General features: G+C 50.1%; 1 protein-coding gene across 1 annotated transcript; it reads left to right on the plus strand.

Moving 5' to 3' along the window:
* Positions 1–477: 477 nt before the first annotated feature.
* myo15ab (myosin XVAb) lies at positions 478–25,764 on the plus strand. Its single transcript, XM_037249098.1, has 69 exons — positions 478–5,246; positions 5,613–5,732; positions 5,814–6,131; positions 6,232–6,429; positions 6,516–6,748; positions 6,815–7,208; positions 7,297–7,379; positions 7,451–7,514; positions 7,589–7,698; positions 7,965–8,039; positions 8,115–8,205; positions 8,309–8,314; positions 8,387–8,490; positions 9,139–9,202; positions 9,491–9,604; positions 9,837–10,005; positions 10,441–10,556; positions 10,638–10,696; positions 11,408–11,531; positions 11,615–11,710; positions 11,802–11,933; positions 12,073–12,198; positions 12,288–12,365; positions 12,447–12,598; positions 12,661–12,706; positions 12,770–12,894; positions 13,174–13,291; positions 13,356–13,531; positions 13,607–13,691; positions 14,044–14,076; positions 14,135–14,216; positions 14,284–14,414; positions 14,482–14,577; positions 14,927–15,055; positions 15,136–15,242; positions 15,309–15,478; positions 15,548–15,620; positions 15,687–15,878; positions 15,955–16,019; positions 16,093–16,166; positions 17,448–17,550; positions 17,625–17,926; positions 18,135–18,225; positions 18,312–18,407; positions 18,497–18,557; positions 18,659–18,752; positions 19,321–19,438; positions 19,514–19,629; positions 19,698–19,757; positions 20,512–20,587; positions 20,676–20,791; positions 20,881–20,999; positions 21,158–21,411; positions 21,475–21,549; positions 21,621–21,826; positions 21,993–22,108; positions 22,221–22,290; positions 22,362–22,434; positions 22,517–22,590; positions 22,662–22,744; positions 22,817–22,947; positions 23,022–23,116; positions 23,180–23,354; positions 23,668–23,828; positions 23,918–24,051; positions 24,357–24,490; positions 24,766–24,899; positions 25,114–25,254; positions 25,323–25,764. The coding sequence occupies exons 1-69, from the start codon at positions 513–515 to the stop codon at positions 25,422–25,424; spliced, it is 12,972 nt and encodes a 4,323-aa protein (XP_037104993.1). The 5' UTR covers positions 478–512; the 3' UTR covers positions 25,425–25,764.
* The last annotated feature ends 1,045 nt before the right edge of the window (positions 25,765–26,809 follow it).

The raw sequence follows: 26,809 nt of genomic DNA on the forward strand, positions 1-26,809 counted from the left end.
ACCTCGATAAAATGTAGTTCATATGCTCCAAAACATAGGTCCTGGGAAATTTGAAAAGAAAAAAAAAATCATCCATCATCTACTTGATTATGCAAAAAATGGTGCGCAAATTATTTTCAATCAATTCAATCTCGACCACCCAGGCGCTTTTTCACGAGAGCCGAAAAAACTGAAGGTCACGTCTCGGTGGTTTCTTTCTAAATTTTTTTAAGGTTGTCGGAATACTTGTGGAATGTCTCCATATCTGCGTGTTTTTCACCAGGATTGATGGGGACCGCGTTCCGACAGTTTGGAGCTCTAGCAAGGCGGACGGGCCCTGGCGCAGCACAAATCCACCAAGGCGTATCCAAACTCTCTTAAAGGTCAGACTCCGGAGCATTTGGTTTCACTCTTCTGAACATATCAGCTTCTATTCTTCACGCTTAAAAGTCAACCCCATGTCTGCGTTAAAATGTCTTCCAGAATTTGGAGGCCTGCCATGGTGGAGCGCCGCTAGCTAACTGCTTACAAAAATGCCTGGCAAGAAAGACCCCAAGAAGGACGACAAAAAGAAGGGCGGCAAGGCCGAGCCGGAGAAAAACAAAGAGGAAGAAAAGAAAGGGAAAGATGTCAAGAAAGGAGGAAAGGAGGACAAGAAAGCCGCCAAGGAGGACAAGAAAGCAATGAAAGAGGACAAGAAGGGAGGGAAGAGTGACAAAAAAGGAGGTAAGGATGACAAGAAAGGGAAAGACAAGAAAGGAAAGGAGGAGAAGAAAGGAGGGAAAGACAAAGGGAAGGGAAAGAAAGTGGAATCAGAAGAGGAGGAGGAGGAGGAGGAAGAGGAGGAGGAAGAGCTCCTGGATGATGAAGAGGAAGAGGATGATGAGGAGTTGAGTGAAGAAGAGGAGGAGGATGACAGGCGGGGCCGGGGGCGTGGAGGACGTAGGACTGCGCCAACAGGAAGGCGAAGGAGAGGTGGCCAAGACTCAGAAGAAGACGAGGAGGATGAAGATGACGAGGAGGACGAGGAACCCAAAAAGATATCCAAGGAGGGCCACCACCACCGCCATAAAGATGGGAGGTCCGATGCCGATCCAAAGAAGAAAGGCAAGAAGAGCGAGGAGGCCGCTCCCGTTCCCGTTCGGGAAATCCCGAAAAAAGGTCTCAAGAACATGTCCCGGATGTTCATGAAGTTTTCAGGCTTCAAGCGGCGGCGAAACAGCCGGAAGAAGCTCAAGAGCACCTCGCGCCTGTTCCTCGGCCTGGGCAAGAGACGCAACCGACTGGCCAAGAAGAAGCGCCGCAAGTCAATGCTGAAAAACACCTCTCGCTTCATGATGAGGTTCAAAGCCAGCAAGAAGAGAAAGAAGGAGGCCAAGGAGAAGGCAGCAGGCGATGGAAAGAAGCCCACCTACATGCTGCTGCGCCTGGGTGGAGGGGGCAACTCGTCTCAGAAGAGCGGCTTCTTCAAGGGCTTGTTTGGCAAGAAGAAGGCTGGCTCCACCGGAGGATTGAAGGGTCGGAGTACGGTGCTAGGTCGGGTTGCCGCGGCAGCCAGATGGCTAAACGACCGTTTCGTGTTCAACAAGATGCGAAGGCAAGCGGAGGAGGAGCATTACTTGGAGGGACACGGCCGACGACGACATCTCCGCGGCTACCGCAACCACGGCTACGAGCAGTGGGAAGACCCCCACGGGTACGACCAAAATGGTCACGGACATCCGGATTATGGCTATGACGGTTACGGTGACGAGATAGCGTTTGGGGACCAAGATCCCTACGAAGCAGGGGCAGACTACCAGGACTTGGGGTACTACGAAGATGAGGGCATCTACGACCCCGGTGCGGAATATTATGCGCAAGGTCTTTATGATGAGGACACAGGGGTCTACTATGACCCCCATCTGGTTGCCCAAGGGTACTACAGCAACCAGGAAGCAGCGGTATATGGCTACCAGCAACAACAAGCCATGCCCATGTACAACGAAGTTGGTTTAGACTACTATGCGCCAATGGGTGAAGATCCAGTGTACGGACTTCATCAGGCTCAGGTATATTACGATGAAAATGGACCAGCTGATTATTATGACAGCAGGCAAGCATATTACAATAACGTCCATGCGGCAGCTTTGGGAATGCACGGGGAAGTTCTACCAAACTATCATGATGTTGTGGGTGTGCCCTACCAAGACTTCAACCCTCAGCAGATGGTTGGTTTTCCACAAGGGGGCCAACAGGTCTCTGGGGGGCAAATAATAGACATACAGGGTCACTATGGGGAGCAGTACGTAGATGAGCTGGATCAGTATGGGGTTGAAACTGGGGGGCTTCAGGGGGGCGAGACATTCAGAGTTCCCAGACCTCAAGTGCGCCTTTTTGGAAAAGAACGGCTCGAGGTACCACTTCCACCTCCACCCAATCTTCCGCCTGATCCAGAATTTGAAGATATGTCCGATATCCAGTACGAAGACCAGATACCTCTCGCACCGGGACATTTAACTGACATGATGTTACAGCAGCAAATGATGTCCCCGCAAGAACAAATGATTATGTCCTCTCAGCGGCTAATGCCAGCGATGTCACCGCAGCAGCAAATGTTAGCGGAGCAAAGTATGGTACCCCAATTTCTCCCACACCAAGTCATGTCCCCACAACACATGTTAACCCCACAGCAAGGGATGTTGCCGCAACAAGGGATGTCGCATCCGATGATTATTTCCCAATCAGTGATGACACCAGAGGAGCAAATAGCCATGTCACAGCAATCAGCGATGTCCTCACAAATGATGATTCCCCAATCAATGATGTCATCAGATGAGCAGCTGACGTCGCAGCAGCCGATGATGTCGTCACAAATGATGAGTTCCCATGCAATGATGTCACCGGAAGAACAGATGATGTTGCAACAGATGACATCACCCCATCCCCAGATGGTACCCCAGCAGGGTTATGGCCTTCCATCAGTTCCCACGCCAACTGCCATGATTATCAAGCAAGCAAGTATGTCCCCACTTCCTGCCCGCCGCATGCCACAGTCTCCCAGTCCATCCCGACGCTCGGTTGTGATCCCTCCACCTCAGGTACCACATCACCCCAATCCTATGGTAGCCTCACCGATCTTGCCACCAAGACAAATCCCCTCCCCACATCCAGCCATGAGGAATAGTATAAATGCCCAAAGACCCCCCTCTGTCATTTCACAACGAATCTCGCATCCGCCCTCTCCCGTGGCCTCCTCCCTGGCTCATCCCAGAATGCAACCTCAGTCCCACTTGGCTCGGGTACCCTCACCGTCTTTTTCCCCTCACGCTTCCTTCATTCAGCGAAGTCCTCCACCGTCACCGAGGACCTCAATGATACAGCATTCTCCTCCCGCTTCCCCACGTGCATCAATAAGGATGCGAAGTCCACCCGCATCACCTGCTCCTGCCGGTAGTCCGTTTGGAGGGAGGAGGTTGACAGGACAATCATCTCCAGATCCTATATCTCCCGTCCTCTCTCCTCAACATAGCAGAAGACAATCTCCTATTCAATCTCATAGAGGTTTATCCCACGAAGCGCCTCGATCGGCGTCCCCGACTCTCTCCCGTCGCTCGACTCGGCTACTGAGGGATCCCACACCACTAACCAGACGCAAGATGGGTGGAAATGTTCCCTTGGGAACTGTCAGACCTTCACCTATGGGTCTTAGAGGGCGTCCAGTACCCCCGCCCACCCAGAATGTGCGTCCATTCCATGCCGGCTCTATAAGAAGCAATAGATCATCTGTACTCACTATAGACTCTTCTCATCAGTCTTCTCCTTTTCAGTCACCTCACATGATACACCGTGCGCCCCTTGTGAGGCGGGAGTCTGGGCGTTTTCCGCCGCGTCCTGTAGCCCGGGGGCGTCCACTTGTCGCCCAAACGACCTTGAGGAGGATAGCTTCACCCTCACCGAAGCACATTTCGCATCCCGCATCTCCACGTGGCTCTCCTCGACACTCTCGCATGTCCAGTCCCCTCTTGCCTGCCCACGGCGTCCAGCCACCGGACCTGTACACCTCGACCTACGTGGATCCTTTCACCGATCCAGTCGCTACCCCTGCTTCGCCAATGCTGTCTCGTGCCTATCAAAATCAAGCCATTCGCCAGGCTTCTTTCTCTTCCCCTTTTGGCCCCCGAGCCGACATGGACAGAATGTCAGCCCAATACGCTGAACCAAATCTTCTTTCATCCCCTTTGCTCTCTGCTGCAATGCAAAACCAGGCACTTCGAGATGCCTCCTACCTTTCCCCATTGGCTCCCCGCGGGTCACCAGCGATCCCTTCTTCTCCGCTTTTGTCCGGAGCGCTGCAGAATCAAGCGGTGAGAGACGCGTCCTACATTTCTCCTTTGCAGAGGCCACTATCTCCTTACGAGCAGCCTATTGCCCCCTCGTCCCCAATGGTGTCCAGAGCCCTGCAAAACCAGGTACTAAGAGACGCATCTTATGCCTCTCCTCTGCAAAGGCCACTATCTCCTTATGAGCAGCCCATGGCCCCTTCCTCCCCTATAGTTTCTACAGCGCTACAAAACCAGGCACTGAGAGAGGCATCCTATGCTTCACCTCTACCAAGACCGTTATCTCCCTATGAACAGCCTATGGCCCCTTCCTCCCCATTGGTTTCCAGAGCGCTGCAAAACCAGGCTCTCAGAGATGCTTCCTATGCTTCTCCCCTTCAAAGGCCACAGTCGCCCTACGCAGCCCCGTCTGGGCATTCGTCTCCACTGCTTTCTGGAGCTATGAGATATGGTCAAGCACTCAGTGGTGTGGCTTCCTATCCCACGCCGCATCTCCACTCGCCATACGGACAGACGTATGTTACCGGGTACGATTACATATCCGAGCCTGGCCCGGCACCGCTGCTGTATGACGCTTTACAGAACCGTGGCGACTTCCAGAGCGTTACGTCTTTAAGATCCCCGATGATGCAACGCCATAACCCTTACGCTCCCGTCAGCCCCGAGCTTCACAGCGCGCTGCAGCAAAACCCAAACCTCCGCCAAGTAACCTATCAGACTCCTTTGCAACTCAGATCCCCCTACAAACCTCCACCACCTTCTTCACCAATGCTGGCAAGTGCCATACACAATCCCCAGTTAATGGGGGCATCGTACAGGCTGGCAGACGGAACCTTATTGTCACCCTATGCGGAACCACGTTCCTCACCGCAGCTCGGTCAAGCCTTGCAAAACCAGCAAATCCGGGGAGCTTCGTACATTTTGCCTGATGGATCAGTTATCAGGGTGGGTATTAAAGCAACTTCTGTTCATAAACAGGCTGTCCCAAAAATATATAGGCTACATACTTTTTGGCTGGCCATTACTTATATACTGTATAACATTTTTATTTACAGTTGGCGCGTGTTTATTGACAAAGATTCTTGTCTAATTTGTTAGTTACTTAATGGTCTAAAATGATTTAATGGTCTTCTCTCCCTAGTCTTGTCTACTTTTTCCTGCGCCTTTGAAAATGTTCAAACAGTTCAAAACAGCATCTTCCAAACATAATTGATCATGTCTCTTGTGGCCCTTCAGGATTTTTTTCTAGACAGCCTGTATAAGCAAGTGCTTTTCATCAAGTAGTGTCACTGTCAATTTTGCCCTATGCAGGACCCGCGAATTCCCCTGAAACCCATGTCCCCTAACCTTGCCAGGGCGCTTCAGAACCAGGATCTCAGGACAGCTTCATACACTCTACCCGATGGCACAATTATAGACCCTAAAAACCAAGTAACGTATGATTTGTGACTAGAATGAATGACTTGAATACACATTGTTTCTGCCTTTGACAATCCGTGTCTTGGCATACAGGCACCTGTTTCACCAGACCTCGCTAAGGCCCTAAAGAACCCCGCCTTACGTGAAGCTTCCTACTCACTGCCTGACGGTACTATCGTCATTGACCCGAAAAAACCAAAATCCCCCAACCTCGCGGCAGCACTTCAGAACCCTTACCTGAAATCGGCATCTTACACACTGCCCGACGGTACCATCGTCATCGACCCGCGGAAACCCGTCTCTCCGAGTCTCGCCAACGCCCTTCAGAACCCTACCCTCAAGAATGCTTCCTTTAACCTCCCAGAGGGAGTTCGAGACCCCAATAAACCCATCCCGCCAGACTTGTTAAAGGTTTGTTGTCAACTGCCGATTGCAAATGTATTGACATGATAAAGTAGTTGGTCTCTCAGAATTGTAAAACTTGACCTTATTTGAACTTACTCCGTATCAGGCTCTTAATAACCCAGCTTTGAAGGGGGCGACCTTAACCCTCCCCGATGGAACCATGATTGTTGACCCAAGAAAACCAAAGAGCCCAAACCTGACCGCTGCCCTTCAAAACCCTCACCTCAAGGGTGTATCGTACATCCTGCCTGACGGAACCATCATCATCGACCCGCGCAAGCCGCTCACTCCCGACCTGTCAAAAGTACATCATCCTAACTCTGTTTGCAAGGATGATTTTGCAAATGGTATACAAATTGCAAACGGTTTCCTGCTTTTACCGCCCATTAGGCTCTTGCCAATCAAAACCTTCGGAATGCTTCGTATCAACTCCCTGATGGTTCCCTGGTCATCCCTGGTCAGCAGCCAAACCTCACCGCTGCTCTGAGGAAGAACATGGCCCTTCGTTCTTCCGATCTCTTTCATCTCCCTCAAAACTCAGTGTTCACTGGAGCACCGAAACCCGACAGTCCAAACCTCTCTTCCGCCCTGAAGAGCGACGAACTGCGTGGCATCCGTTACAGGTGAGGAAGGAAACCACAAGAGATCAGGTCAGGAAAAATTCAACTTGAGCCACATTTGTCCCGTAGGTTGCCGGACGGCTCCATCCTGACGAGACGCTTCCACAATCCCAACCTGGCCAATGCCATTCAAAACCAGCAGCTTCGCTACGCTTCGTACAGGCCCCCACCGGCGCTATACGGCACGGATAATCGTTACGCTGCAGTCCCACCCTATGGGCCGCACTCAGGCCACTGGGCCCGGAATGCCAGAGGCGGCGGTGAAACAGGGGAGGACGTGTGGGCTGCTGAAAGAGTTTTACCTCACGGCACGGTCCAGCATCTGGCCAAGTGGTCCATGTATAGAGAGACCGGTGTGTTGGACAGCTATTTACCCACGGCCAACGTCGAGAACGAACAGCTTCAGGATCCAGACTGGACTCCTGTCCGAGAGAGGGATCCTGGGCAGAGCTGGTATGACAAGGTAGTTCACAGAGAATCATCTCAAATTTGGACCATGATGACCAGATCCTTCAGCCTAGTTACACACCACTGTTATTCTTATTTTTTAGATCTACTCTATCTTAAGCATGCCAACGACCGGCCACAGGGTCAAGCGCTGGGCTGAGGGCATGGAGGACTTGACGCAGATGCCGTAAGCCTCACAAGTCAAATATCTGAGTGTTGACCCAAGACATTGTCGAGATCCTACCCGTTTAATTTCAGCGAACTGAATGAGACCACCGTCCTGATGAACCTGAAGAAACGCTACGACCAGGAGCTCATTTATGTAAGTATGTGAACGTAGTAGCTCAAAAGGCACACATCCCATTCCAAAGACACTTGTATATTTTCTTTCAAAAGACGTACATCGGCAGCATCCTGGTCTCCGTCAACCCCTACAAGTTGCTCAACATTTACGGCACAGACATGGTACTGCAATACGAAGGCCACGGCCTGAGCGACAACCCTCCGTAAGACTCTCATTTTGTTCAACGGCGAGTTTACCTCCATAGTCTGATGGCTAACGTACTAAGAAGCCATCTTGTTAGCTTAGTGGCTACTTCAGTCCATCCTGTTATTTTATGTATTATATTTGGAAAAAGTCCAACCTGCTAGTTTAGGTTATTGAAGTTTACTAGCTAATGCTACACTTAAGAGTCCATTTTGCTAGCTTAGAGGTATCATCGAGCGTTCATTGAACTAGCGCGTGATAGTAAAATGTGTGTCTGTGTTGCAGTCATATTTTTGCCATTGCTAATCTCGCCTACACCAACATGATGGATGCCAAAGACGACCAGTGTATCGTGATCAGGTACTGAGTTTGCATTGTTTTTCTTTTTTTTTAACGTGATGCAAATTCTCCCAATTGTGCATGATTTGTTTGCAGTGGAGAAAGCGGCTCTGGGAAGACGGAAGCCACTAAACTGATCCTGCGTTACTTGACAGCCATACATCACAAGCGCAACGTGGCGCAACAGGTACGCCCGCCATTTTTTTTTTTTTCTTCATGAACTGTGAACGGAACCAAAATGTTAGCTAACGCTATGGTCGATTTCCTTCGTCTTGACTGTGTGGCGTCAGATCCAGGTAAGCTATTGTGTCGTCGAGCCTGCTGGGGGGGGGGGGGCCGTGGTAATGTGTGTATTTACGTATTCTTAGATTTTGGAAGCCACGCCCCTTTTGGAGTCCTTTGGCAACGCCAAAACGGTGCGCAACGACAACTCGTCACGCTTTGGCAAATTCACCCAGCTCTGCATGGAGGAGTGAGTGCTGAGCAAACGATGGCAAAATCCTCGCATATTTCTCGACATCGCTAAATGTTTTGTGAAACTGTGACAACTTCAAAAATCTTTCCACAATTTATGCAGAAATTGTCGAATTTGTACCACATTTCTTAAGCTATTCAAAGCATTTCAATTTCAAATTGTTCAGCTCATTCAAGCGTTCCTCCGCCAAGTTAGCATTTAGCTGCTTTTTAGCATATTTGAAATAATAGTATGTAAACTCTCTTTCTTGACACTTCTATGAGAAAATAATTGGCCTATTAGCATAGTTGCTATTTGGAGTCGCGCAATTTGGATAAATGAGAAAAAAAATTAGCAAGCCTGTTGTCATTCTTTTGTAACAGTTACAAATGACGCTGTCACTAACGAAATGTTTTTTTTATTTTATTTTTTTACCTCCTTGGTGTGGTTCTTATGTAAGCAGTAGCGTAGCGCCCACTGCGATAACGATAGCACACACGCAGAGAATCGAACACTCTGTGACGTGTGGCATTAACACACTTAGCCGACAAGCTGACCTAGCCAAAGACGACGCAAACACATTACACATGCACCGCTTGTTACTTAACTCTCAACTGTGTGTGTGTGTGTGTGTGTGTGTGTGTCCACTCTAACTTAATTAATCAGGGGCCTAATCAGCGGTGCCATAACATCTCAGTACCTGTTGGAGAAGTCTCGCATTGTCTTTCAGGTAAACTGGACACACACACACACACACACACATACACACACATGGCATCTTCTTACAAGTGAGTCAGAGTGTGAGAAAGAGGAGATTCATGAGTCAGTCAGTGTGAGGTGTCAAACATGATGCTGTGTGGCTTTAATCCTGATGCCCATCAAACATGTCCATCAATGGCATCCATCCATCCATCCATCCATCCATCCATCCATCCATCCATCCATCCATCCATCCATCCATCCATCCATCCATGTATGTATTCCGATTTAATTTAAAAAAAAATTTCCTTGCGTTCAGGCCAAATCGGAGCGAAACTACCACATCTTCTACGAGATGCTGGCAGGGCTTCCTTCGCACGAGAAACGCTCACTGTATCTGCAAGATGCCGAGACCTACTATTATCTCAACCAGGTACGTGCACGGAGCGTGGGGCCAATCAATTTTGGGGTTCACAAATGACTTGTCATCTCGCTTCCAAGGTGACATTTGTCCTCTGGACGTTGATGAATGAACGGGCGCAAATGTAAATGTGGCTTGGGTGACCTTTCACTCTGTTTGATGTAATTGATGAATGCCACTGCGCCAGTCGAGTTGGGCTTTTGGAGCGGCGCTTTTTAAGGGCCGCGTGTGCCCACGAGCGCAGGGAGGCGACTGCAAAATCGCAGGCAAGGACGACGGGGAGGACTTCCGCCGCCTGCTAAGCTCCATGGACATCCTGCGCTTCAGTGCTGAGGAGCAAAAGGACATGTACCGCCTCCTCTCCTCCATCCTCCACCTCGGCAACGTCTACTTCCAGTCGCAGCAGGTTGACGGCAATATACTTTATTTTTTTTATTTTACATATATATTTATATATTTTTCTTAATTATTTAATATTGTAAGAATGTTGGTTTAAAATATTTCACATTTTAAATACTAAAATAATGTGTTTCAATCATGAATTGGGTCATAATTAGTCAATTATTTTTTTAAATAACTAAAAATATAGAATTGTTCATTTAATTATTTTTTTTTAGAAAACAATGTTGAAACTAACTACTGGATGAGATTATCAAAAATCATTATCAAAATGAATCATCCCATTTTGATCAATCAATTCTGAGAAAAAAACAGAATTGCACTCTTAATCATGGAAATGCTCCATGGGCCGAATTCAAGAAGACAATGTGCCGTATGTGGCCCGCGCTCCTTACGTTGCGCCACCGTCGCTAACGACACTCTTCGATGATGCCCCCTGTAGGCCGGAGGCGGTCAAGAGGCGGCGGCGGCGGTGGTGGTGAGCACTCAGGAGATACGAGTGGTCGCCGAGCTGCTGCAGGTGTCGCCTGAAGGCCTGCAGAAGTGTGTCACCATCAAAGTCATGGTGAGCGCCACATGCCAATGACACGCCAATGACACGCAAGCTTCATGAAAAGGCTTGATGTGCAGTGTGTTGCCTTTGCAGGACACAGCGAGGGAAAAAATATCCACACCGCTCACAGTGGAAAGTGCCGTGGATGCCAGGTCAGTTCAGGTCCATTTGATGGATTTATCCTTTTTTTTATGATTTCATATTTCACCATTTAGTGGTCACAAGAAACCAGCAAAAATATTTTTTTTTAGCTGCCAGAAGTGTGGCCTCAAAATACACCTTGGCGCTCTACATATTAGAGGTGTAGCAATTAATTGAATAATCGAAAACGAATCGTTTATTAATCGACAATTATTTTTGATCATCATTTAGATCTTTTTTTAAAATGAAATTTGTCCAAATGCTGCCAATTTCAGCTTCTCCGCAGTAAATTTCGATTCCCGTCGTCCTGAAAGCCAAACGATTTTTTGTGCTGAATCCAAATCCAACTTTTGCTTGCACTTTGGAAAACGACAATGGAGACTTTTTTGCCGATTTTCTGACATGTTACAAACTCTCTGAATCATACTTGCTATATGTTTGATTAAAAATGATGGCAATTCAAACTTGAATAAGGAAAATGGAATCGAACTGCTCGGCATAAAACTTGATTATTGCTGTGGGAAACCTTGCTGAGATTTTCTTGCCGTCCTTGAAAGGGGGCAAGTAAGGACAAAGGATGTAAAGACGAGCGTTCGGGGGTGTTCGGAGAGGTTTGGAGGTGTGGGGGGGGGGCTTATCTTTACAGATGCCCTCTTGTTGCCATAGCAACCAGGTTCTCTTGTTTCCATAGCAACCCTGTTGCGCGTGTTCGTGTCTCGTAGAGACGCCGTTGCCAAGATCCTCTACGCGCTGCTCTTCAACTGGCTGACGGAGCGTATCAACGGACGGGTGTACCCTCGCAACGAGGCGCTCTCCATCTCCATCCTGGACATTTATGGATTCGAGGTCACCTTTTTTTCTTTTACCGTGTATTAGTTATAACTACCACTGACATCGAAGGTCGCACTGTTTCAATAAAACTTCTGCAGGATCTCCAGGTGAACAGTTTTGAGCAGCTGTGCATCAACTACGCCAACGAAACTTTGCAGTTCTTCTTTAACAAAGTCACCATCCAGCAGGAGCAGGTCAGGGAAAAACCTTGTTTTTTTTTTATACCAAGCCCGTCCGCAAATCACACACACAAAAAAAACAAGAGATCTGAGATCTGGCCCGTAGGAGGAGTACATGCGTGAGCAGATCGAGTGGCGGCACCAGCCCTTCGGCCAAGACCGAGCCTGCCTGGACCTGATCGCGGCAAAGCCTCACGGGATACTTCGCGTACTTGACGACCAGTGCGGCTTCCCTCAGGTGAGCCTTGAACGCCATTGGCGGCCGAGATGGCGGCCAAGACGGCGGCCATGATGGCGGCCAACATGGCCGCCAAGATGGCCACCAAGATGGCCACCAAGATGGCCGCCGCTCACCTGCTCTCCCGTCCATCCATCAGGCCACAGACCACACCTTCCTGCAGAAGTGCCACTATCACCACGGCAACGACCCCCTGTATGCCAAGCCCAAGATGCCGTTGCCCGAGTTCACCCTCAAGCACTACGCTGGCAAAGTCACCTACCAGGTAAAAGCGGGAAGACATCCAAAGTTCGGACAAATGAGTGTCAAGTAGTTGTGACTCGTTCAAAAGTGGTCTCATGTTTTGGGTCTTAGGTGACCAAGTTTCTGGACAAGAACTTTGACACGGTGCGCCAAGATGTCCTGGACCTTTTCATCCGCAGCAAAAACGGAGTCAGACTTGGACTACTTTTCAGTCATCTGCGTGTGGGCGAGCTCAGTGCTCACCTGCGTTCTGCGTGCGCGTGCCTCCAGATGGTGTCCGAGCTCTTCCTGAAGCATTCCGAGGAAACGTGGCAGAATCGCTCCAACGCTCGGCGCAGCAGCGCCGCTCGCCGCTTCCAGCCCGGCACGGTCGGCGCCAAGTTCCAGAGCAGCTTGCAGGAGCTGCTGGAGAAGATGGAGAGGTAGAAGAGAACGTGGGTAAAAGTTACAGCGGCTCCATTCACCGCTTTTTTTTTCTTCCAAGGTGTCGCCCGTATTTTGTGCGTTGCATCAAACCAAACCAGCGGAAGGTAGCTAACGCTGGCCGCGCTACCTTTCCGGAGCAGAAGAACTCACTTTTTGCGGCCGTTTAGGAAGCGGCAACGTTTGACTTGGAGCTGGTGAGCGCGCAGCTGCGCTACTCAGGAATCATGGACACCGTCCGCATACGCAAGGAGGGCTATCCCGTCAGATGGACTTTTCACAGCTTCCTAAGCAGGTGAGACATCACCTTGACGTGACATGGGATCAGCTTCATGGCTGACATGAAAGTCAGATGTACACATTTGTCTCACCGGACAAGAGCTTAAATGACTTCTAACTTTTGAACAGTTGAAATGGAGCTTTAACGACTCGAGCCGTCAATGGCGGTGAACGAATTCGATTCCACCTTGGAGATCAATTTGTGGATTTTCTGTTGGGCTTACGATTGTTAAGCTCCAATGAAGCATTTGAATGTTTTTAGAAGCTTGAGAATGAAGAGTTTGTGCACACGCAGGTACAAAGCGCTGCTCTGCTTGAAAGACGCGCCTACGCCCGACGGAGAAAACTGCGTCATCATGCTGAGGAAACTGGGACCCGTCAAGGTCGGCTCCTACCAGCTGGGAGTCACCAAGGTCCGCCCGCTCGCCCGCACGCACGTGGAGGGAGCCGCTGAAATGCTTGCGTGTGCACGCGCAGATCTTCCTGAAGGAGGATCTCCACCGGCTGCTGGAGGGCAAGCGCGAGCGCGTGCGCAACATCGCCGCCCTCACGCTGCAGAGATACGTGCGCATGTACTTGATCCGCAAGAACTTTGTGGAGTTCCGCCGCTGCATGACGCTGCTGCAGGCCCGATGCAAAGGCTACGTCGTCAGGCGAGCGAGCGAGCGAACGTCGCGCGGCTTTCTGCAAAAATGCAACATCTGACAGTTGATTGGTTTTCGCCACAGAAAGAAGTTTAGTCGCAGGAGGAAATGTCTCGTCAAGTTTCGCGCCACGATGCGAATCGTCGTCAATCGGCAGCGCTACTTGAGGGTACGTGTCGTGGACAGTATCATAATAATCATCATTTCATGAATTATTTCATTGAAAAAAAATCTAAATATTTGGATTTTTTTACGAAGCAAAACTGTGCTTCCATTTACATTGTGTTTAACAAATATTTTAAAATGTAATTATGTAATTGACTACAAAAATAAATTAAAAACCTACATGGAACTCAAAAGTGCAGTTTTAACTTTAGTTCAGAAAAATTGCCAAAAACTTCCCTTTTTAGAACCTGCAAAATTGTGCCAAGCGAAAATAAAACAGCCATGAAAAAACAAAGTGGAATTATGAGGAATGAGCTCATTCATTTGACATTTTCATTATGTTGTCGTTTCATCAGACGGTGGTGGAGCCAGCGAGGAAGGCTGAGGAGGTGAGCGAGGAACAGGATGGTCACATGCGGAGACAAAAATGTGTGTGTGTGTGTGTAGGACCGCCTCAACCGAGAAGTGGTAAACGTGACGGTGCTGCCCATCCCCGTTGAGTTGGCGGCGCTGCTTCAGGTGGCTTCAGGTGCGCACGGGACGGGCCTATAAATAAACACGTGTGTGAGCGTGTGTGCGTGCGTGCCTGTTTGCAGGTGGCACCGAGCTGCACTCAGACTGCCTGGCGTTGGTCCAGGCTCCCAAAGTTCAGGTTGAACCCCAGCTGACCTTGCCCCTGGACATCAACAACTACCTCATGACTCATTACGTCCGCGCCATATTTAGGGTGAACGCACACACGCACTGGCGCACACGCACAAAGCTGTGTTTAAAGGTCGCGCGCGGCTTTTTAGGAGCCATCCTTTGGGATGCTGACGGCCCCTTTGGACAACTCCCTGACCCGACTGGATCAGAACTTGAAGAAAGGAGCCCTCAATATCTTTCTTCTGGTACTGCACCCCATTCAACACACACAAATGCAGCAAAACAAATAGAAAACCATTTACAAGTTAACTCCTTTATAGACGTCAAAGATATGAACTGGGTTGGCAGCCACCGGGTTCACGATCACCAAAAATGTCTTAACTGTCATTTGAATGAAGCAGTTTGACCTTCCCAATTCGTAACGTAATAACCAAGCAGTTTTATGTAACTGGGCTAACGGACTGCTTGCCAAACTAGCTAACAAATACCACAAACAAAAGAAGCAACTCTCAACTAGTTTGACTGTGCTAACTTTCTGGCTCGCACCTCCTTTACTAGCTAAGAAAGCATTCAAGTTTGTACATCATGTGTCAGATTCTACGTTTCATGGGCGACCCGGAGCTGAACGGAGCTCAGGAGAACCTCTTTGGGAATTACATCATCCAGAGAGGGCTCGCCAACGCCGAGCTCCGGGACGAGATCTTTGCTCAAGTGGCCAATCAGGTGCCGACGGAGCGCTAATGCAACGGTTTGGCATCATCGCCTCGGAAGTCACGGCGTGCCTTTTGTCGACCCGCTTGCAGGTTTGGAGGAATCCCAACGTGCTGAATTGCGAGCGCGGTTGGCTCCTCATGTCCTCGTGTCTGTCCGCTTTCCCGCCTTCTCCCAGGCTGGCCAAGCACCTGCTCAAGTAAGTCGGACTAACCCATGCACCCGACTTTCATGCCACGTGTTGAGCCACGTTCTGGGCTCTCAGGTTTGTGTCGGACTACGGGCTGGAGGGCTACGACTCGGTGTGTCAGCACGCTCTGCTGCAGGCCATGCACGGCGGGGACGGCTACCCGCGCACCTACCCGCCCTGTCTGCTGGAGTGGACGGCCAACCGCAAGAGGGCGCACACCCTCCTCCACGTGCACTGCTTGGATGGTACCGGGCCGCAACGCCGCAGCATCCAAATGAGTTTTGTTACTGGGCTCAACGTGTGCGCTCCTCCAGGCGTGTCCGTCCTGTGTCCGGTGCACTCTTGGACCACAGGCGAGAACATGGCCAAAGACATCTTGCAACACAGGTAAGAAGAAAAAAAAACCCAACATGGTCAGCGTTGTGAAACATTGAGCCCGGCGAGTGTTTTCAGGGGCGTGACGGAAGGCCGTCAGGGCTGGTCCGTGCTACTCAAGGAGCCGGCGCAACGGGTGGAGCTGGAGGGCTCAGACTACGTCCTGGACCTGATGTCCGACCTGGAGTTGCCTGCCCGGTTCCCCAAGCACAGCAGCTACTTTATCATCTCCGCTCAGGAACCGGGACGCGTGCGGGCCAATGCTAGCATGTAAGAGACGGACAGACGCTTAGTTAGCCAAGTATGCAGTGTAGTCTTCCTGACATTGTCTGACTTGATTTTGTAGAAGTCTGCTGGGTGGCGGCTTTGACACCAATGACGGATTCATGCCGTCGGCCATCATTGGCCAGGGTAGGCACACACACACACACACACACACACACACACAACTGTTGTGTGACCCAAGCAGGTATGTTCTCCTTAGACCTGGAGCTTCATCCAGGAATGGATCACTTCCTGGATAGCCTGTTTGACCCGGTGCTGTCCGACGGGAGCGCAGTAAGTTCCATCCGCGCCAAAAAATGCGGAACTTCATCGCGGCTTCCGTCTTTCACTCGCTATCGGAAGCAGGCGACAGGAATGGACGCGTATCAGATGTGTCGGACAGAGCGAGATTGCGTTACCCGGTTAGCGCAAGCGGCGCGGGCACCAGATGGTCACGGTGATTTCACGAAGCTGGCCGGGCGACGGTGGCAGCGGATCAGCTTACCGGGCGGGAACTGACACTTGCCGCACGCACGCACGCACGCACCCACGCACGCACGCTACTTGACTCATTTGTGACGCACGAATGCTTTGATTGAAGATGGAAAGCAATACGGCGCTACATTGGTTCTTCCGTTACGTTAGCTTGATTACATGCAAACTCCTTTGGGCAGATTCTTTTATTAGCGATTAGAATTACGTACAAATGGCTTTTTGGGGGTAACCAGTTAACATGATTACGTAGAAACTAGTTAGCTTGTTTGATTACGACATACAAACGAGTTAGCTTGTTTAGTTGGTCAGTTAGCTTTGTTATTTAGCATGATAGTCATTAGCGCTTGGTCAATGACCAAGTCTTTTGTTTAACTGGGTTTGTTGGCTGTTTGTGGTGGGTTAATTCAGTTAGTAATTGTTTGTTGGTTAGCGTCAGTGACTAATCGTCTATGTTTTTGTAGCGTACGCGAGAAAGGTTAGCGTCATCCACCGAGTTCACGTGCGGGGCCAGTGTAGTGTCTCAACATCTCAACTCCACATACAGCACTTGCGTTTTAGTCTTCTTTATTATTTATTGCCCTGGCCTTTTCCAAAGCTTTCCCTCAAGTATAAGCCAGCATGTTTTATTCACCACAATCCAGCGGTAGGATTTGGCCTCCGCTCAGCGCTGTCGCCCCGACCGACCGACCGACCGTCCGACCGCCCCGCCCGGCCCGCTTCACAGCTGACGGATTTGAAAGCATATCTGACAAACGGTGCTCAAGACATTTTCCCTTTTACCCCGGCTCGCTGGGCTCATTCTTTCACGTCAAAGCGAAGAACATCATTTTCAAACAAACCTGATGTTTTCCCAGCTACCCATCAACCAACCCGTCTAGATATCGGCACAATTTATTCTTTCTTTTTGGTTATTTGTCATATCTTTACTTATTTTTGTCATGATTATTTTTAATCTAGCAGTTTCAACGCAATGTCATTTTACTAGACCGTATTTATTTGATTTGATTTGCTGGCATTTGTCTTGCATTTTCCTTCCCTTAGCAGAGACTGGCTGTAACTTATCTTTGCGGTCCCTGACAGGACGTGGACTCGGCCGCGCTGCTATTGAGCAGGTTGAAGGGCCGCGGAGGAGTTGGGTGGCAAGAGCAAGGCCCTTCAGGCGGCCCCCCGCCTCCACCTGGCGGTCAGACCCAAAAAAGAAACACCGCACATTGTAAATCATGTGAGGGACACAAATGATGTTTGTGTGTTCGGCAGCTGTTCGTGTGCTTCCCGTTGGCGGCGTGATGTCACTTCCCTTTGCGGCCCCCGTGTCGAGCCCCCCGACCTCGCCCATCATGAGCCCCCCCTCCAGTCCCCTGCTCCAGCACCCCCCCAGCCCGTACGCCGCCGACATCCCGCCGAGTCCGTACGCCAACATCCCGCCCAGCCCGTACGCCAACTTCACAGCGTCTCCCTACGCCGACCCGCCGTCCCGCTCGTACCCTCCCACGTCCGAGCCGGACCCTCGGACGGCCGACGGTCAAAATGACAGCAGCGGGAACACTTCACCGCCACAGGTTACCGCATGAAGATACTCAGAGACAAACAAATACTCAAAGAGAATTAGCCATGTTCAAAAAAATTCAATGACACTCAGATTGCAATTGATTCTCATTACATGGCACCTTTCTTTGTTGAATAGTAATCAAAGTTCTATTTTTGCTAACAACTTTGCAATCATTATGAATCCAATATTTGCACTAATGAGTCCATTTGAAACCTCAGGCTGCGTCTCATGACGTGAAAAGGGACAGCGGTCCTCGGAGGAAAGCTCCTGGAATTCCCATCAATCATGACAAACCGGCCAAAACGTTTGGTAAGAATCACACGTTGGCCTCTCTCACGTCTATTTTTGTCAACTTTGATTTGTGCGTGTTTGTTTGTGCGCGCGTGCGTGAGTAGCCCCCGTGGCCACGTCTCTTGCCCCCCCTGCTGGCGAAGTGGTGAAGTACTCTGCTCAGATTTCTGATCAGATCGTGCCTAGTCAGGATATTCAAGGTCAAACTTTTATATTATTAAACTTAAATATTCTTAAGTATCCATTTTCGAATAATATCTAATCAATATGATTTTTTTTTTTATTCCAGAAATTATCAGGCGGTACAACTCGCCACCTCCCCCGATGGAGCCATCTGCCCCCGGAAAAAGGTCGCAACATTATTATTTTTTAATTATAGTCATGAAATGATCATAGAAGGCACTGTGAGGTCAGGGCACGCGTGTATAATTGTGGTATATTTCTCATATAGGAGACCAGAGGGTACATTTAAGAAGAAGCAAACGCCTCGCGATGAAGCTTTGCAGATCTTAAAACCACAGATGGACAACCGTCCTGATCCGCAGGTGCTCGTGCCGACACACACACAAAGACATTTAGTAATATTCAAAACACTTACTTTAAAACAGAGGTGGGTAATTCCTGTCGTGGCGTGGCGTGGCGTGGCGGACCGGTCCCGTCCGTCGGTGTCCTGCATGTTTTGTGTGTCGCCCTGTTGCAACACACCTGATTCAAATGATCACAATTGTTATCCAGCTTATGTAGACGTTCCTAATGATCTGAATCTGGTGTGTTGCAACATTGAGACAATTACTCACCTATATATACATAAAATTTCATTTTGTTTTTATGCAATGACCTTGTCTGAAAACAAACAGGAAGGTCTGTATAATTTGTAATATTTGTATATTCATGAAAAAAAAAACTGTTACAGTCATAGCACTCTTGGTGGCATTAAAAACTCACTCAAAGAGGCTTTCTTAGTGGTCTTCAAAACTCACCGCTGAATGACAGTTGTAGTCAAATTTGCCACTCAAAGACACTCAATCTCAACCACTCCAAGAGGCTTCGACACCTTAGCAAAAGTCAACACTCAAAGACAGCGGTACTTAATGACGCTCGCTGTACTTTTAGCTCAAGCGGTCTGTGGCCCCGCCCCCCTCTGCATCTGCCGTTCCCAAGACCACTTCCCAGCCCACCGACAACACAAAGAGCAGAGCGCCTTGTCGTCCGGTGCCGGTCCCGCCGTCAGGTCCTCATACCCTTGACCACGCCTCACGCAAACACTCCCGGTCACATGACTCACGTGAATTTGGACCTACCGCAGTTTCTCGAGAGCTTCCGGTGGAATCGGAGAGCATCCAGACCAAACTGCACCGGAACGCCAATCGGGAACACTACACCTACACCAACGTTCCATGGAAACTCTACCTGAGGAAAGAGGTGCCTAAGCCTTCATTTGTTTGGACTGTGTGACCACACGGTACGTTGAGTGAATCTCTTCTCGGCAGGTCTTCTATCCCAAGGACAGCTTCAACAATCCGCTGGTGCTGGACCTCATTTTCAAACAGGTGAGGGGCAACATGGCACTCAAAGACAATGTTACCTAAATTACCCAACACTCAATGAGCCGAGTAGACTCTCAGTCAGTCCGTCGCGACACTCAACTTGACTCCTTTGATGTGGCCGAAGCAACCCTTGTGACATGGCACTCAAAGACACGTTGCCCAAATGACCTGACACTCAAAGACCCGAGTAGATGCCCAGTCGTGTTCAAAGGTCCGTCGTGATACTCAGAAACTTTGAAAACGTGACACTCAAAGACACTCGCGACATTCACTCCTTTGATGTTGTGACATGGCACTCAAAGACACGTTGCCCAAATGACCTGACACTCAAAGACCCGAGTAGATGCCCAGTCGTGTTCAAAGGTCCGTCGTGATACTCAGACACTTTGAAAACGTGACATTCACTCCTTTGATGTTGTGACATGGCACTCAAAGACACGCTGCCTAAATGAGCCGACACTCAAAGACCCGAGTAGACCCTCAGTCATGTTCAAAGGACCGTCCTGACACTTTTAAAATGCAACGCTCAAAGACACTCAAGAAATGGACTCCTTTGACTCACGGCCGTTGTGATTGCGATTTGCCACTAAGCTCATCAAAGCATCTCCAAATATCCTTTGATGCGCTCCTTTCGGCTGTTTTTTTTTTTTTTTTACATTTTCTTTCTTTCTTTCTTTTCCCGCGGCTTGTCGTCACCGCTTTGTCGCCGATGCGGCAGATGAAAAGCGGCGCGCTTAATTTGCGCGCTCCTCCGCAGATCGTCAACGACACCCTGTCAGAGGCGTGCGTCCGCATCCGCCGCGATGAAAGGCAGCGGATGAAAGCTCTCTTTGGTAGTCTCTCTCTTCTTCCCACGCCACTTTTACACACGCTTTAACACACTCCTGATACTCGGCGCGCATGTGTGCGTGTGACTCACAGATGAACACGGGGTGCAACCCAACACGGATCCGGTGGAGGACCACGTGAAGAAACGCATCGTCGCGGCCGCCACGGACACCTGGGAAATCTACTTCTCCCGACTCTTCCCGGCATCGGTGAGGGTGCCTGGGGGGGAAACAAAACCAAAAGAAACATCGATACATAGACGTACAGTATGTAGAGCGGCCGCTTTTTCTACGTGCAGGGAAGCGTGGGAACGGGCGTGCAGGTGCTGTCGGTGTGGCAAGGCGGCATCAAGCTGCTGAAGACGGTGAAGAGCAGCGCCGCAGCTCCAGACTACTTCCGAGTTCTGCGAGCGTACACGTACGGATGCCGCAGCAAATGGCCACGCCGATACAAAAACCTTTTTTTCTCATTCACTGCCATTGACGCATAGAGACGTCAAAGATCAAATACAACTTTGACGTCCGTATGCGTCAATGACGACGTTCTGGCGACTCCAAACTGTCCCCCTGTCTCAGTTTTGCCGACATCCTGTTTGTGAGCATCCCCTCGGAGAACATGCTGGAGTTCAACCTGAGCAAGGAGAAGCTGATCATGTTCTCGGCCAAGGCGCCGCAGGTGAAGCGGCTGGTGGACGACTTCATCGGCCAGATCAAGAAGGACTCCCGGTACGTCATCGCCGAGCGCAACTTTGTGGCCGAGCGGCGACACCTGCTCAACTTGCACAAGGGCGACGTGGTCCGGCTGCAGGTTCTGGACGGCCTGGAAAAAGGTGGGTCGGTGGCGGACGAGCCCAGCATGTGCGCGCGCTTCATGGCTGGCTGCGTGTGTGTAGGTTACAGTTATGGCTGTGTGGTGAGGAAGAAGGTGGTCTTCTTGGAGGAGCTCAAGAAGGACACGCAGGACTTTGGTGAGCGCTGATGAGCAACTTCTCAATGTTGCCTTTCCATTCACGAACCTCTTTCACTCCACCTTTGTCAGGTTGGAAGTTTGGCGCCGTGTTTGGTCGTTCCGGCGCCTTTCCGTCCGAGTGCGTCCACCCCGTGGCGCCTCCCGACTTCCTGTCCCTTCCATTGGACCGCAAGGCAGAACCCCGAGGCGGGGCGGAGCGGTTCGCCGGCTCGTCGGCCGTGGCCGTCGCCGTGGCGTCTGCCGCGGCCGCACACGAGATAGATCAGACCATCGAGGTGCGAGGACACGCCACACAAATGACGATTTTGGGCTTGACCTTTGGATTTGATCCGTTTTTAGTTGATTTTTAACCACCGCAAATTTCCAAAACTTTTCACAAATGAGAGCCACATTGTCACTGAATCAATTCGCCACCATGTGGACCATCTTTGTTTTGCTCAGAGGCTTTCTCCGGATGGCTTGGACGGAGACGTGGACGAGACGACGCTGCAGGACAGTCAATACGACATGCTGGAGTTTGCCAGGAAGTATTTCAGACAGGCCGTCTCTGGGAGCGGGTAATTCGTTCTCAATGTATCTTGTGATAGATTCAAAATGAACAGCTACAAACTCATCTTGTTCAGTAAACTAAATAATCAAGAAAAAAGTGTGTTTTGATCCTGCTTTCAGGGACTCTTTGAAGAATAGGAACAAGAGCCGAGTCTCTAGGGAGCCTGAGGAAATGATCAAGTTCTCCAAGGTTCTTCATGAATAACATTTGTTTCCTGTCTTTTTTTTTTTTTGCCAATGCCTCTTGCGTGTTGTCTCCAGATTCCCCTGAGCGAGTCCCTCATCGAGCTCACCGATCCGGCCATGAACCGAGTGGCGGCGGACCTTTTCCTCTGTGCGTCATCTAATTACATCTTACACAAAAAAAATAGCCTTATTGCAATTTGGAGGAAAATCAACTTGTGTCCATTGTGTAGCGGTGATGCGCTTCATGGGGGATGCGCCGTTAAAGGGGCTGACGGAGCAGGAAGTGGTCAGCACCTTCCTTAAGGTATGTGCGCCATCACCGGACACTACAATAGGTACACCTTATGACTTCCAGGTGTGTGTGTGTGTGTTCAGTTGGTCGGAGAGTTCACCATGATGAGGGACGAGGCCTACTGTCAAGTGCTCAAACAAATCACAGCCAACAGCAGCTCCAAAGCGTGAGTTTTCCGTCGCACGCCACACAATCAACATGCACGAGTCAAAACCCAGATTTGGCCGTGTGTTTGTAGTGAGAGCTGCCAGCGAGGGTGGAGGTTGCTCTACATCCTGACGGCGTTCACTCGCTGCTCGGCCGTGCTCAAGCCCTTCCTGCTCAAATACCTGACGCAGGCCTCCCTGGGCGCCGGGGTGCAGTATCAGGGTATGGCAACGACGACCCCGTGAGAGTCAGAACAACGAGCGGTCAAAGCAATGAGCTGTCCCAATACGTTTCAGGGATGGCCAAGGCGTGCCAACAGAACCTGGACAAAACGTTCCAATACGGCGGCCGCTGCGTCCCACCCAACAACATGGAGCTGAAAGCCATGATGGTAAAAGGTCGTCCGCACGTTTGCTCCGCTGGCGCGCTCTGACGTTGGTTTGGACGCCCTCAGGCTGGCAGAAGCTCCAAGCGTCAGCTGTTCCTCTTTCCGGGAGGCCTGGAACGCCACGTGAAGATCAAAACGTGTTCCGTTTCCCTGGAGGTGATGGAGGAGCTGTGCTACGAGATGGGCCTGCTCAGGTTGGAGGCCATCCAGGAGTACGCCATCTTTTTGGTCACCGACGGAGGTGCGTTTGAAGAACTGCCGCAAAGTTCGCTTCATTTGAACAGAGTCCGGTGTGAACAAACAGAAAAAAAGCCCTTTTTGTACAGCATTGGCCACAATACCAGTAGAGGGCGCTGTGACCCGATAACCCGCAAAATGTGTTTCCTGGTGTTAGCTGACATTATCTATGAAATGTAACCAAATAAAATAGCACCTACCTTGCCCAATGTGGTGGCTTGGACCGTCTCAGCGGGTTTCCGCCTTCTGAACTCAACTGGTCCGGAACCGCTTACGGCATGCGCTATTCTTAAAAAAAATGTCACTTGCCCGGTCAGGTCAGAACGTGCGTCCGCTCAGCAAACATGAGTACATCCTGGACGCGGCCACCCAAGCCGAGCTGGTGGACAACAACTACAGCTTCTGGTTCCGACGCGTGGTCTGGACGCAGCCGCTCAAATTTGACAACGAGCTCTACGTCACCATGCACTACAACCAGGTACAGCGCATGCGCACGGGTAACGACAATACGCTCGTCATAGTTTTGCTGAAAAACTCAAAATACGTGTTCTTTGCTGGTGTCACTAGATCCTTCCGGACTACCGCAAAGGTCTCCTGAATGTTCTGCCGTCAGGAAAAGTTAGCGATCAACAGTTCCAGCAGATTTCCAAGCTCGCCGCCTTGCAGCACAGAGCCAAAGACAACGTCTTCATCCCGAGCATGTGAGTCACTGTCATCTGATTTGGTGCTTCAAATCCGCCTAGCAACAACTGATATGTCGATCAATCATGGATCTTGAGGCGTTCCAACACTTTTGGTGTTTTCCCCCGGTTTTGCCACTGACGGCGTTCAACAAGCATGCAAGGACAGACTTGTTGACAGGTTCGGCATCAGTCGCACGACTCGCGGGTCCTCTTATCTGTCGCTCTTTCATGGTGGAAGCGTCAGTGGAGCAGAGAAGCGTGCCGACTTAAGGGAAAAAAAAACTGGAGTTGTGCGAGTGAGAAGATGTACGTGTCTTTCGCAGACACGAGCTGTCGGAGTACATCGCGGCGCCGCTTTTCAAAAAGCAGCCACCGCAGCAGTGGGTTGCCATGGCGACGCAGCACATGCAGCAGGTCCAGACCCTCAGCCCGCACCAGGCCCGAGCACAGTTCATGGGTGAGATCTTGAAATGGAATTCAATGAACAAAAAGTCACGAGTGCGCCGAGTGCCACAAGGAAACTTGATACAAACTTGAGCAGTCGGACTCCAGCTGAGCAATATTTGATTCGGAGCTCTGGGGAAATCATTTAGCGCTGTTCCAACGCTTGAATAAAAGTTGGCTGTCCGAGCAGCCAAATGAATCTTGATGATGTCCCGATGGGGTTGGCGTGCCCCTTATTAGGCATATGCAATGAGGGCCTAATCCGTGTGTGTGTGTGTGTGTGTGTAGGACTGGTGAGCGCGTTCCCCATGTTTGGCTCGTCCTTCTTCTACATCCACAGCAGCAGCTCTACCTCCTTCTACGCCCCCTGCATCGTTGCTGTCAATCAAAACGGTCTCCACTTCCTGCACAAAAGCACACATGTGAGAACACGTCCAAAGCATGCTAGCAAGTTTATTTATGGACAAAAGGAGCATCAAGTGGCCGCTGGGAACCAAAATGGCTGACTTCCTTTTTTTCCCCAAACTTTCCAAGTGTTTTCTGGAGTGGATTCTTGAGCCTTTTTTTTCAGGGGCTGAATTTTCAATCCAATCCAGAGAGTACTATCTCCAACGTTGTGCCGTTTGTCCGCCGCAGGACGTGATGGCAGTGGTCCCTCTGTCCGAGGTGCAATCCAGCCGCACGCAGAGGCCCTCTGCCGGGGCCAGCTACCCGTACGTGGACCTGGTCCTGGGTGACACGGACACACAGCGGCTCATCCAGCTGCAACTCGAGCAGGTATGAACAAGATGAAAAAGTCTTGCGGAGGTATTTGTCCAAACGCCGCCGCCGGTGTTTTTGCGTAGGGGCTGGAGCTGTGTCGAGTGGTCGCCATGCAGGTGGAGAATATGATGTCATCGCGCCAGAAGCAGCTCACGCTGCCGCCCAGCGAGATCACTGTGTTATAGTGCTCCACAGACCAGACCATGCTAAATTCTTGGTATTTTTCTTCATTGCACTTCAAGCTGCTATGCAAAAAAAAAAAAAAAGCTTAGCTCCTTTATGTGGCTAATTAGCAAGCGTGCCTAATGCTGCGACTGGCAAATGTGTACATGTATTAAATATTGTAGCATTACTAGAAAATTGCTAACCAAAGATCAAAGTGAGTCACTATATTTTCTACATACTACAGTTTTACATGATATACATTTTGTATGTTGTTTTTGTCATTTTTTAGTATGAGTATAAAATTTATGTTATTTTGTTGAAGAAAATGATAACGCATGTTCAATATGTAATGTTTTTGAAGTAAAAGTTCATCCAACAACAAAAAAGATACGGAGTTAGCTTCTTTTTCTATTTTATCTTGGGACATAATTAGTTTTGTGGGTCAGACGCCTTGACGAGTCCCAAAATGGCCAAAGCGTCGTCGTGACACGTGACTGCTCTGCCCCCGCCCCCAGATGGCACTTTGTCAGTGCGCACGCGCAAAGAGCTGGCAGGGTTACGCGAGTTTATTTGTACGTTTTTCTTCCCTCCCCCTTTCCAAAGACGAGCCTCGGTGCTCGTTTCGGCTGTTTGGCAGAGTTTGCGGCGAAGAACGACGAGCTTTCCCCCGAATTCCCCAAAGCCGATCCAGGTGGACACGCCATTATTCGGGAAATATAACGGAGACCTGTTGTGAGATGTCGCTGCGCGTATTTTTGGTGGCATTTTCAGGCGGCGGCAGCGGAGCGTCCAAGCCAGGCTAAGCTAAGCTAAGCTTAACTACGTTGTAGTGACGACGTTGTGTTTGACTTGGCTTTTACTTTGTTAGTCGAAAGACTTGGGAATATCTTCGGAGACATCAAAACCTTCATTTTTGTCCGCGTCTCAAAGCAGCGGCGGAACGGCCGGAGACCATTTGCGGCCGTTAGCCTAACCGAGCTACAGCCACACCAAAGCGAATTATTTTTTGACGTCAGCCGGTCCAGCGGTCGGTCGGGACACCAACGGAGGAATCTAGTGGATTTAGCAAATGCTGGCCGAGATCGTCTAGCTCAGCCACATCGGCACAAACTAGCCTACCGCGCTAACAGCAAGCTAGCGAGTCAAACTTTCCCCAGCACGGCCTGTTTTTCACGAGCATCGGTCGAGGCACCAGCGTTGGATTCGAACTGACTAGCTCCTTTAGCTTTGAGTGCTAACAGCTAGCGAACGAGGGAGCCGAGCCACATCAGTGTCAGTGCGGATTGATTTTCAAGTCGCCCGGCGGAAGAAGCTAAAGTAGACAGGCTAACAGGCGGCTTGGTTTTGACGTCACCCACCCACCCAGCGCAGTCCACGGGGCACCTGCGGAGGGATCTAGCGGATT

This window comes from Syngnathus acus, chromosome 1 (assembly GCF_901709675.1).
Source record: "Syngnathus acus chromosome 1, fSynAcu1.2, whole genome shotgun sequence".
Classification (NCBI taxonomy): Eukaryota; Metazoa; Chordata; class Actinopteri; order Syngnathiformes; family Syngnathidae; genus Syngnathus; species Syngnathus acus.

Bases quoted from the DNA above. Each gene is read 5' to 3' on its own strand.
- myo15ab (XM_037249098.1), top strand. From the start codon at position 513: ATGCCTGGCAAGAAAGACCCCAAGAAGGACGACAAAAAGAAGGGCGGC. The intron at 15,621-15,686 runs GTAAGAAGAAAA...GAGTGTTTTCAG, and splicing joins AAAGACATCTTGCAACACAG to GGGCGTGACGGAAGGCCGTC. The intron at 21,412-21,474 runs GTGGGTCGGTGG...GCGTGTGTGTAG, and splicing joins TCTGGACGGCCTGGAAAAAG to GTTACAGTTATGGCTGTGTG.